This window comes from Panulirus ornatus, chromosome 39 (assembly GCF_036320965.1).
Source record: "Panulirus ornatus isolate Po-2019 chromosome 39, ASM3632096v1, whole genome shotgun sequence".
Lineage (NCBI taxonomy): Eukaryota > Metazoa > Arthropoda > Malacostraca > Decapoda > Palinuridae > Panulirus > Panulirus ornatus.
This window is the reverse complement of record NC_092262.1, coordinates 12,010,131-12,023,162: the sequence shown is the minus strand read 5'-3', so window position 1 is coordinate 12,023,162 and position 13,032 is coordinate 12,010,131. Positions and strand designations below refer to the sequence as shown.

Here is a 13,032-nt window from a genome sequence, read left to right as displayed (position 1 = left end):
GACGTAATTGGCCTTCCGCCAATCCCATTGTTTTTCCCCCTAAGTGGCGTCATCTCCCAGCCGGTCGGTGATTGGTGGGAGTATAAATATATATATATGAAGTCGTTCGTCATTACTAAACAACAGCCACCAGGAACATCTCTGAACCACGGGAGTCTCCGTGGTGTTCTGGGTATACTGTTGCTCAATGGTAGTCCACGGGCCCGGGTTCGATCCCCGGCGAGGGGCGGGGCTGCCCAAAATTTCACCCAGCGGTGTATCGGTCGATCATCTCAAACGAGTGTGTGTGTGATGCCGTGAGGGAACTGACCTGACAATATTCTACACACACACACACACACACACACACACACACACACACACACACACACACCGTAATTGTACCTGGGTAGCGAACCAGCAAGGTCACCACAATTCTCCTGTGAAGGAGTCAAGCCTAATCATTACCTTGCCAGCGATTCCATGTGTTGACGTCGACGGAGGCCGCCGACCGTACATGTTGACGCACGACGCACACGACGGTTCCAGCATACGCCAAATGCTCCGACATTCTTCCCGACGCAGTCTACGCTTCGGGACACGAGCGCCCCAGCGTCCACGCCTCCTCGTGCACAGATGGTTACGGTCAGCTGGGGTTGAGCAGGTGTCAGCCACCGTGACCATCAGGCTGTAACAAGCTTCTGATGGTTACAAGCCTAAGGGGTTGAGTGTCAGACACCGTGACCATCAGGCTGTAACGCACCTCTAAATGGTTACGGTTAGCTGGGTTTGGGGTCACACACCGTGACCATCAGGTCGTAACGCACGTCTAATGGTTAAAAGCAGCTGGGGTTGGTGTCACACACCGTGACCATCAGCTTGTAACGTATGTCTAATGATTACAAGCAGCTGGGGTTGGTGTCACACACCGTGACCATCAGCTTGAAACCCACGTCTGATGGTTACAAGCAGCTGGGGTTGGTGTCACACACCGTGACCATCAGCTTGTAACGCATGTCTAATGGTTACAAGCAGCTGGGGTTGGTGTCATCCAGCGTGACCATCAGGATGTAACGCACTTCTGATGGTTACAAGCAACTGGGGTTTGTATCACAAACCGTGACCATCAGCTTGTAACGCATGTCCAATGGTTACAAGCAGCTGGGGTTGGTGTCGCACACCGTGACCATCAGGATGTAACGCACTTCCGATGGTTACAAGCAGATGGGGTTGAGTGTCAGACACCGTGACCATCAGCTTGTAACGCAATCCGGCCAGCTATCCCGCGTAACGTTCGTCACAATGTCATTTCGCTGCACGTCTTGAGCACGACCATGTGATGTGACACTTGAGCACGACCACGTGGTGTGACCCCTCGAGCACGACCACGTGATGTGATACGAGCACGACCACGTGGTGTGACCCTTCAGCACGACCAGGAGTGACCCTCGAGCACGACCGCGGTTTGACCCTTGAGCACATGTGAATCTTAGATACGACGGTTCGTCCAAAGGGGCATCAAGGGCGGGACCTGGGATGGGTAAAGTCCAAGGCCAGAGATCTTTACCAGAGATAAGGATGGCCAAGGGTAGCAGTGTCGTTGTGCTCAAGGGCCATGCCATCAGGGTGCATGACTAAGGGCAACACCCGCCAGTCGTGCTCAAGGGTCACATCAGCGTGTGTGACCCAGGGCAACATCCGCCAGTCGTGCTCAAGGGTCACATCATCAGCGTGTGTGACCCAGGGCAACACCCGCCAGTCGTGCTCAAGGGTCACATCAGCGTGTGACCCAGGGCAACACCCGCCAGTCGTGCTCAAGGGTCATATCATCAGCGTGTGTGACCAAGGGCAACACCCGCCAGTCGTGCTCAAGGGTCACATCATCAGCGTGTGTGACCCAGGGCAACACCCGCCAGTCGTGCTCAAGGGCCACATCAGCGTACATGACCCGCCACACCAACGAGTATCAAGCGATCTACTCGACGCAGGAGCAACAGGGGAAGGCCTACGGTACACCGCGGGACGAGACACTGTACTGCCCGGCTGGCCTGCTCGCTGTGCAGGAGGGAAGGACTACACCATCCCCGGAGGTCACGCTCCGCCCACTACCACAACACACACACACACACACACGTGTATTTCACCCACCCTCAATTCCTTCAACGTTAAGATCCAGCCACAAGAACTAGCATAATAAAAGCATTAAATCTAAACTGATACAAGACGGTTTAACCACCAGATGTCAAGAGGAAGACTATAAATCATCTATATCACGGCTAACTCATCATCAGCCAACAAGACTAACTCATCAGCCAACAAGACTAACTCATCAGCCAACCTAACCTAACCCATCAGCCAACAAGACTAACCCATCAGCCAACAAGACTAACCCATCAGCCAACAAGACTAACCCATCAGCCAACAAGACAAATAGAAATCGCCCAGAAAAGCCACAGAAACTTATTAGGATGGAAACAGAATCGGTGACGCCCCAATTGCCAACCTCAGATAGCGACCTCGGTACGAGATAAACCAACAGCTGTCAACACCAGCCAAGTGTGGACCTACAGGAAGCCAGTGCAATTAAGGAAGACAAGAGGCCTATTCGAGAACCAAACGAAGGATGTACACACGGTAAAAGAAATATAAATCTCCACTTTTTGTGTGAAACAATATGACACCACTTACGAAGAAATCTAAGAAATGACCATTGGTCTGGCTTGACAGTGATAGCCCTCCATTCACGATATTGTAATGGAAGCGACTGCTTGCGACCTTTCCTGTCATTTGCCATAATAAATATTACACGGTTTCGTATAATCATTGCGAGTCGTCCTGATCATCTGGAGGTTTCATGAAACTTCTCCGGGAAGGTACTTTCCTTTGTTTCCGCGTGTACATAGGAATGGTGACGTCTGTACAACACGAAGCTGGAGATGTTATAAAATGGGTATGTTGTGACCTGAGGGATACAACCCGAGCCCCTTACATGATGGAACGACCCTTGGGCACGATCCTACGACCCTTGGATCAAGGGGGGGGGGGGGGCGGCCTGGCCCTTGACCTGTCCCTTTAAGGGTGAGGTCACGTGCCTGGCCACCACGTACCCAAGGATCGTACGAGTGTGCCCAATGGTCGTACCAACGTGCCTAAGGGTCGTATCCAAGGATCTTACAATCATGCCTAATGTTCGTACTGTCGTGCCTAAGGGTCGTACTCAAGAATTGTAATCATGCTCAATGGTCGTGCCTAAGGGTCGTACCCAAGGATCGTACAATCGTACCCAATGGTCGTACTGTCATGCCAAATAGTCGTATCGTCGTGCCGAGTGGTCGTACCGTCGTGCCGAGTGGTCGTACCGTCATGTTCAATGGCTGTACCAATGAAGACCCCTACGAATTTCAAACAAGCTACAGAAATGGTACTGTATTTATTTCTGAAAGGACGAACAAAAATGGGCGAGAGAAACTAGGATTTTCTTACCCCGCCCCCCGTTTTCTTTTCTCGGAAGGCCCACCAGGCCCCCGATGCTATCTCAGTTAGGCATAAGAGACAATAAAGGTATATAACAAAAGATACTTTCTCACACGAGGCCACAGGCAGATCTACCGATATACCGAGGCACCACAGCAACCCCATACAACTGTGGTGGATGAGGGTCACACTATGTCTGGGTGTGATGGATGATGTTCATCATACTATGTACAGAGGGTGAGGGTCATATTCTGTATAGAAGGTATGGTGGGTGAGGGTCATACTCTGTACAGAAGGTGTGGTGGGTGAGGGTCATACTCTGTACAGAAGGTGTGGAGGGTGAGGGTCATACTCTGTACAGAAGGTGTGGTGGGTGAGGGTCATACTCTGTACAGAAGGTGTGGTGGGTGAGGGTCATACTCTGTACAGAAGGTGTGGTGGGTGAGGGTCATACTCTGTACAGAAGGTGTGGTGGGTGAGGGTCATACTCTGTACAGAAGGTGTGGTGGGTGAGGGTCATACTCTGTACAGAAGGTGTGGTGGGTGAGGGTCATACTCTGTACAGAAGGTGTGGTGGGTGAGGGTCATACTCTGTACAGAAGGTGTGGTGGGTGAGGGTCATACTCTGTACAGAAGGTGTGGTGGGTGAGGGTCATACTCTGTACAGAAGGTGTGGTGGGTGAGGGTCATACTCTGTACAGAAGGTGTGGTGGGTGAGGGTCATACTCTGTACATAAGGTGTGGTGGGTGAGGGTCATACTCTGTACATAAGGTGTGGTGGGCGAGGGTCATACTCTGTACATAAGGTGTGGTGGGCGAGGGTCATACTCTGTACATAAGGCGTGGTGGGCGAGGGTCATACTCTGTACAGGTGTGGTGGGCCAGCGTCAATCCTCTGTATTATATAATATATATATATATATATATATATATATATATATATATATATATATATATATATATATATATATATATATATATTTTGCCGCTGTCTCCCGCGTTTGCGAGGTAGCGCAAGGAAACAGACGAAAGAAATGGCACAACCCACCCCCATACACATGTATATACATACACGTCCACACACGCAAATATACATACCTACACAGCTTTCCATAGTTTACCCCAGACACTTCACATGCCCTGATTCAATGAACTGACAGCACGTCAACCCCGGTATACCACATCGATCCAATTCACTCTATTCCTTGCCCTCCTTTCACCCTCCTGCATGTTCAGGCCCCGATCACACAAAATCTTTTTCACTCCATCTTTCCACCTCCAATTTGGTCTCCCACTTCTCCTCGTTCCCTCCACCTCCGACACATATATCCTCTTGGTCAATCTTTCCTCACTCATTCTCTCCATGTGTCCAAACCATTTCAAAACACCCTCTTCTGCTCTCTCAACCACGCTCTTTTTATTTCCACACATCTCTCTTACCCTTACGTTACTTACTCGATCAAACCACCTCACACCACACTGTCCTCAAACATCTCATTTCCAGCACATCCATCCTCCTGCGCACAACTCTATCCATAGCCCACGCCTCGCAACCATACAACATTGTTGGAACCACTATTCCTACAAACATACCCATTTTTGCTTTCCGAGATAATGTTCTCGACTTCCACACATTCTTCAAGGCTCCCAGGATTTTCGCCCCCTCCCCCACCCTATGATCCACTTCCGCTTCCATGGTTCCATCCGCTGCCAGATCCACTCCCAGATATCTAAAACACTACTTCCTCCAGTTTTTCTCCATTTAAACTTACCTCCCAATTGACTTGACCCTCAACCCTACTGTACCTAATAACCTTGCTATATATATATATATATATATATATATATATATATATATATATATATATATATATATATATATATATATATATATCACTTTCGTGTAATAATCACATCTGGGGAGATAAAAAAAAAAAAAATCACGATATACGAAGACGAGACATAGCTAGGACGAGGCCATTTGGTAAACAAGCGAGTGTCCGAGGGGCTTGGGCAACTTGATATCAAACTTCTTGAGCGAGAACCATTTTCCATGTACGTCAATAGCAAATACGTAGGCATAACAAGAGAGGAAAGGAAGGTGCAGTTGGGAGGAAGGGGGAAAAAAATTATATATATAATATATATATATATATATATATATATATATATATATATATATATATATATATATGGTGCCAAACTAAATATCTGATCTGCGAAATAAATGACTTTAGGGACGAGTGCACATGCGCGAATGTTGCGCCCAGGGAGATGCGCAATGCCCACCTGTTCGTTATACACGACCACTGGAACCCCTTTACCAAGGAGACTACAACGTTTACAACTGACAACAAAACCGTAAAAAAATTTTCAAAAATATCTGGCCAGTGTGTGTGTGTGTGTGTGTGTGTGTGTGTGTGTGTGTAGTAGGCCTGTGTGGTGGGTTAGCTCTTCCTGGTAGGCTTAACAATAGATGGTTCATCTTTCGTGACAATCTGGACGTTATCTGTGGAAGACAGCCACGCCGCTGTAGGCTTTGGGGGAGGGGGGATGCCTGTCTGTCCTCTGTGCGTCCCGCGTTGAATTCTCTGGCATGGCCAGGTCAGGGCCCAGTGTATGTTAATAGGGGTTAGTACTAACCCCCCCCCCCTCCCCCAACCACAAGATACTTCGAACCCCGGATGAGTTTATCAAATCTTTTCCGCCAACAGACCCCCACCCCTCAAGGCTCCAGGACTCGTACAGCACCATCGCTTGGCTATGACCTTCCCGCCTTAAGGACTGTGCCACCATGCACGAGGGTCGAACCCTCGCGTGGATGGGTTGCCTCGTCGTGCTCAAGAGGTCGGACGTGTAGATCAGCCAGAGGTCGGTGTACCAGAGAGGCGGGTCATCCAGGACGACCCGTCAATACATCAGCGCACTGGAGGGGGAGGAGACCCACCACGCTGGAGAGGTATAGGTTGGCTTAGGGAGAATGTATGAGAACAATGCCTTCTTGTTTGAGCGCCACGAGGGCGATACCAACTGGAAACTATATATATAAAGCCCCGAGTATATTGACTGTCGTTGTACTCAGTGGCATCTGAATGGGGGGGGGGGGGGGTTGTTACGGGCGGGGACGTGTGTGAGGAGGGGAGGAATAGAATCTCTACAGACGAAGCACCAGGAGATGGCATGATGTGGGTAAGCGAGCACAAGCTATCACACGACCCTTACCCAGCAGAGGCGACCAGACTCGCAGTATCTGAGAGCCATTCAGGTGTACGTCCCAGACCGGCCTCGTCGCTACACATTTCGAAACGATACAACGAAATACGTTTTCAAACCCCCGTCGCGGAAGGAAAGATCCCCCTGAACCGGCTCGGACGCCCCGCCCCTCCCTGATGATGCTCACTCGAATGATGACATGTACTAGAGGCACCGGGGTCCTGCTACACCTGCCGGCGGCGTACGCAAAGGGGGGGGGGGGGCCTCGTACCAAAGGGCGCCTACTCCCAGAGGATACGCCAGAAGCAGCTGTCAACCCAAGAGTTAGAACATTAGCTTCTTCGTAGCGTCTCAAGGGCTCGGCCACTGTGGCAGCCCCCTTGGCGAACACAAGGTTATGATGAAAGAAAGTGGGTTTCAGCAAGAGGGACTGGCAACCTACTCGCCACCTACTGGAGAGAGAGAGAGAGACAGGGGTGACGACGTATGTCCCACATACACAGTGTATACAGCAGTGTCGCGAGATGGATGACTAACGCAGTTGTAACACCTGCCCAACGAGGCTCCCTCCCTCTGCGTTCTCCAACAGATCGTGGTGATTACACTGGGGAAGGAAGGAAGGAAGGGGATGCAGCACCTCACGGTACAGCAGATGCGGTCCTTTTTCTCCGAGAATAAACTTTTCAAACTATTCATCTCAATATCTGTTTAGAAAAAAAAAATTTCCCTTGAAGAGGCTCCACAAAGACGAGCTTCCATCGTTCCCGCGTGGCTTAAAGACCAATTACACGTCCGCCAGACTATCCGACTAGACCATATGAAGATGTGGTAGTATTAATTGGTGGGCAGAGTCCTTCGTCTGTGGAGCTAGTCGTGTGAAACCATCCCTCACACAGACTGACTTGCCCCTGACCCATAAGAGCATCAATGCCGACGACAGTAATCTAGACACTGGTCGAGCCTCTGGAAGCCAGAGCCACTGAGATCTGGTCGACCCTTTGGAAGCCAGAGCCACTAAGATCTGGTCGAGCCTCTGGAAGCCAGAGCCACTGAGATCTGGTCGACCCTCCGGAAGCCAGAGCCACTGAGATCTGTTCCAGCCTCTGGAAACCAGAGCCACTGAGATCGCATCCTTCCAGGGGTTGTGTGGATCCTGCAGGACCTGGAAATGAGAAGTGACCGCAAGACGGCCTCCGTTCGGGAGACCCCTGGATCAACCGTACATTCCAGTCCCAAAGGAGTCAAAATAGTTGACCAGATTGTCTACCTCTCTTGGTGGCTGAGGCGCCACGTCGGCAAGGACACTACAAAAGCACATTCAACTGACTTGAGTACATAAAGTTACTGACCTAAGTATAGAGTTACTGACCTAAGCACAGAGTTACTGACTTGAGTGCATACGAGTTACTGACCTAAGTACATAGTTACTGACGTAAGTACACAAGTTACTGACCTGACTACATAAGAGTTACTGACACGATCTTCTGGTCATTAAGGGCAGAGCTGCCTCCCCATCCCGTACTGCTGCTCGAGGCAAGAAGCACGTCACAATTACGACAAGACGCAAGAGGCATCTGCTTTGCCCATTCCCTGGTCTCCGGAGGTACTTCTAACCCGACACGGCTCAGGTCGCGTCCAACCTCCATCGACCTGGGGCGCCAGGCGGCCCGCCAGGACCCACGTAACCACCACTTTACCCGGGGCCCTCTGTCAATTCCTCCACCGTGTTCCTGATGGCTGGTGGCCATGTGGGGCAAAACAGCCTTGGGGCCCCAGATGTTCCAAAGCCTGGAGTTGTGCTTTGCCTCGTTCTTTATTTCAACCCCTGATTTCGGTGGCACAGATTTTCGCGGAGTCTTCCACGTCCATCGTGGCCAAAGAAAGAACCATTTCTGAATGTGCGTCGGGAACCGTACCTTACGAGAATGTTCCAGGCGTAAAACATGACCTCCTATCTTTTCCTGCTTGCGCTCCAGAACACACACACACACACACTCACTCACTCGAAAATAGTGTCCCCGTAATTCAGGATCCTTCACCCAGTCAGTCCGGCCCGTGACAGACCCTCGCATGACTGCTAACTGCACATTCTGCCCCCTCCCAAAACCTGGGCGGTCAACGATTTCCAGTGAACTCCAGCCATATATATACAGAGCACACATATGACATGTACTCCCCAGACAACATCCATCAACAGAAAGGCCTGACAAAACTACACGTTCTCAGAACATTTTCCTGTATCACTTCAGGCCGAGGAAGGAAACCTCTATAACCAGTTCATCAGCTCCATCCTAAATCCTGCCTCACCTGCCAGGTAAAACATCCGATCGAAGGCAAACGCAACACCAGTGTAAACACACCAAACCACAAACAATGAACACCTGCATAACGAAATGAAAATGTTTCTGATACAATCTAACTTCAGCACACTCGGCACCCAGTTCTTTGTAATTGCCCTGGACCGCTCCTACCCAGAGCAAACCATATCCAACTACCAATCCTATGGGGAAGCACAAACTTTACTCCCCGCTCATATTTGGACAATGTATAGCAACAGGTACTGCCTCCCCCAACAAACGTGACACTGACTAAGCCACATATACGCAGCTATGACTCAACTGGCACAAAGCAACCGCCCTTGCAACCCAGTCTTAAAGTGAAGCCCACCAAACATGTCTAAAACTACACTCCCCATGCAAGTACGAGTCACACTTTTCCTTCTGCTTTCTGGACAGAGTCATCGGAACAACACCAACAGTTTCATCACGTCATAAAAGCCGTCATATGACGCTCAAGATGAAACTTCCTCTCTTGAACCGTCCTGTGGTCACTTCACAAAAATCCACCATCACCCTTATAACGACTGACACACACGAATCCAACACAACACCACCAAGCATCTTGTCCTGCCGTTCCGTCTCGGGTAACTTACAGGAAATAACTACAATGAAGCTCAACGTACGCTGAGGGTGCAACACAGACGTCATTATATAAACATCAACATATAACGCACCAGACCATGCGCCGTACACTCGTATCAATACTATAAACAGCTGATCCATTATAGGCCTCTCTTAAAGGGAATACCCGTTATATAGTCTCTTCCTATACCTCGGATGGGTAAGGCAAGCGAGACTGTACGGAATGTTCCGTGAAACCTTACCGGGAGTGCGATCTTAGGAAGGGAGAAGAGTTGGGATCAGAGGAGGACACGATCGCACGGGGCAGGGGGATGCACGAGGCCAGGCTATGACGGTGGCGGCTCCTCGAGCAACACAAGGCACACACACAGAGGAAGGGAGCCATTAACTTACCCTGGCTGGCGAAGAGGTCGTCATGATGATAATGGAGGGTCGTCTGGCAGTACATAGCGGGGGTGGTTACGTGCTGCACGAAGTAAATACTACCACAGTACATCACCATCATCACAACACTTGATGTGTTACCACAACTACAACACCCACACTGGACGGTGGTGGTCCTTCTCCTCCCCCAATCTTCATGTATGTTCCAGTGTGGGTTGGAGCGGGTGGGGCTTCCAGTGTGGGCTGGGGCAGGTGGGGCTTCCAGTGTGGGCTGGGGCGGGTGGGGGCTTCCAGTGTGGGCTGGGGTGGGTGGAGGCTTCCAGTGTGGGCTGGGGCGGGTGGGGCTTCCAGTGTGGGCTGGGGTGGGTGGGGCTTCCAGTGTGAGCAGGTGATATGCTCGGCAGGAGCGGCCACAACACGCAAGCACTCGGTCAGGCACACACTGAAGCCCCCGTGCCTCCCGCTGCCCTATCTGTCTGCCTGCCTGCCTGCCTGCCTGCGCTGCTGGGTCCGACCCACTGCCTCCCTCCTGCCGCCACCCAGGTCATACCCTCCACCACCATCACCCAGGTCACACCGTCCACTACCACCACTCACTCCCTCCTGCCACCCAGGTCACACCCTCCAGCACCACCACTGCCTCCCTCCTGCCACCCAGGTCACACCCCCCCTCCACTACCATCCAGGTCACATCCTCCTACACCATTGCCACTTAGGTCACACCCACCACCACCACTACCCAGGTCACATCCTCCACCACCATTGCCACTCAGGTCACACCCACCACCACCATCCAGGGTCCCACCCTCCATCACCACCACCTAGGGTCCCACATGAGGGAGGGTATGGTAGAGAAAACTATGAGGACACGACACTACTCCTTTGTGAGGGTGGTCGGGTCAAGAAGGGGTTAAGCCTGCGTTACGACAACTTCTGCCCAGGTCTACACAGACCACAGCCATGGACTGTTCATGACGGGGGGGAGGTTAGTAGAGAGCGTCATGATGCATGACTGCTTCATGATGATGGCGGTGTGAAAGGAGCAAGGGGTAGTGTGTGGTGTGGTGAAAAACATCAAGGTGGACACAGACACAGACCAGAGAGAGAGAGAGAGAGAGAGAGACGCTGACCCCCTCCTGCGGCCTGTCGACCCACCTTCCAGAGACCCCACGGCTGACTTCTGGACTTGAGGAGCGAGATTCAAAGGAAGATAGTTGCGAGGGAGGGTCAGAAATGCCACTCATCCTTGGGGAAAAGCTCAGTCACACCTATTTGTAAGGAACATTTTTTTTTCTCTTTTTTGAATGAACTGAACACAGAATGAACAAAGTACGTGTCCTTGTACAAGTTCAGTGCAAGTTCAGAATCGCTGGCAATCCGTTCAGAACACGAGAAGAACAAGTCATGCGTTCTGTACGCTGGCTCGTAACGAGGCAGGTGTCTGGACGGCGCAAGAGATTACAGGAATGTACTCCAGAGTTAGCACGAAGGCGCTTCAGGTGGCGAGGGACCGGAGTCAGTTAACACAAGAGGGACGATAATTAACGGTCGCGCACGGTACTCTGGTCCGAAGACCAAAGGACGTATACGACTGAAGGAAGAGAGAAAGGGATACTGACCCTTTCCTCTGAATACAGGAAGGCATGATAATACCGGCCCTGAGTTCGTGCGGGGATGAAAGTTGTAAATGCAAGTCAAAGGAAGGATTTCTCAGCCGGCCTCAGCTGACCTGCCAGACGGGCCTCAGAAGAGGCGTGGATAAACCATAGATTTGAAGACGAGCAGGCAAGGAGACGTGATATATAGACAGCCCTCAAAACTGCGATCAGAAAAGGACTGACTTCTTTGAAGCAAGAAGACGAGTTCAGATAAGTACAAGCAGAAAAAAAATCCCATCACATTGAGATGTGTAAAGTAAAACATGTATGTGGAAAAAGTAATAAGATCAGCAGATTACATGATGTAACTGCGAGACGAAGGCTGGGTTATAGGTACAATTGGCGCTTTGGCCCAACTGGAGATGTCACCGTGTGAATTGTAAAGTTTGTGTAGTCAAAGATTTGGACACAAGCTACAACACTGTCTTAGAATGTGAAAAAAAAAATAGAGCGTTTTAGGTCTAAACTAAACCTGGAAGAAAGCGGAACAATATAATCTCTGGTATAATCTACAGCAGACAAGCATCGCCCTAGGAACGCCAATGACTAAGAATTAATGAACTTTAAGATATTATTGTAGGTTAGTTCAGTATGCGGCATAATACAATGGTAATACTGGCGGTTTATGGAAACTAAGATGGTTCCGAACACTGGTATTCGGGTAGACAGTGCTAACATTAGCAGTTGCTGTCTACCTCCCAGTAAACTGACCACTGACGCCTCGCTAACATCTGCCGACCCACCCCCGTAACCCCCCTCCCTGCCACTCAGCTGTTCTGGCCTGTTGACCCACCCCAGACAGAGGCCACCACAACTCCCGTCGATCAAACAGGCGCCTACTTCCCGGGCAGCTCACCGACGCTCCGTTTAAAGGACCGTTGACCCAACTACCCAACTGGGCTGTTACCTCGTGTAGGATAATTGGCCAATGACAGCTAACTTCCGATGAAAGAGTCGCGATGAATTATTCTATCAAATCGCAGCTCTGGACCATCCATAGGCTAAGGTAAGGAGGAGTTCGCTCGCCAAAACCAGTGCAGAACAAGTAAACTTCAAAATTTAGCCATTAAGCGACTGCTTTCGTGGTCTCTCCCATTATATCTATCTCCCGTTTTCTTTTACAGACGAGATCTGCGCATTCCCTCAGTATATCGTAGGTTCGCTCTGACTTGCTCAGTGTCTTAATGAAGTAACGAATCCCAGCCTAGCCCAACCAAACTGTGAAAACGATCGCCATATAAAACTCGTCTTATTCCAAAAACCTAAATATACCTGGTCCATTACGAAGTCCTTCAAACTCTCAAAAATGAAAAATAAAAACACGTATGTTCGTCTGCTATGTCAACACCCACACCTGGGGTAAGGCCGGAGACAGATGAATGAACCCCTCCGGCTTTTACCAT

General features: G+C 50.3%; 1 protein-coding gene across 5 annotated transcripts in view; it reads right to left on the bottom strand.

The window, feature by feature from the left end:
* tim (timeless) overlaps positions 1–13,032 on the bottom strand; it is a 229,144-nt gene that overhangs the window by 193,606 nt on the left and 22,506 nt on the right. For 2 of the 5 annotated variants that reach the window (XR_011715465.1, XM_071685095.1), the window contains exon 1: positions 9,981–10,092. The exons of 1 other annotated variant lie outside the window; for it this stretch is intronic. Coding sequence is in view for 3 of the 4 variants with exons in the window: in XM_071685095.1 (XP_071541196.1) it covers positions 9,981–10,092 (112 nt within the window). In the remaining variant the exon portion in view is untranslated. Of the gene's footprint in view, positions 1–447; positions 566–9,980; positions 10,093–13,032 lie in introns of those variants that run through there. 2 more of the 5 variants (XM_071685091.1, XM_071685092.1) reach the window with 2 other exon arrangements.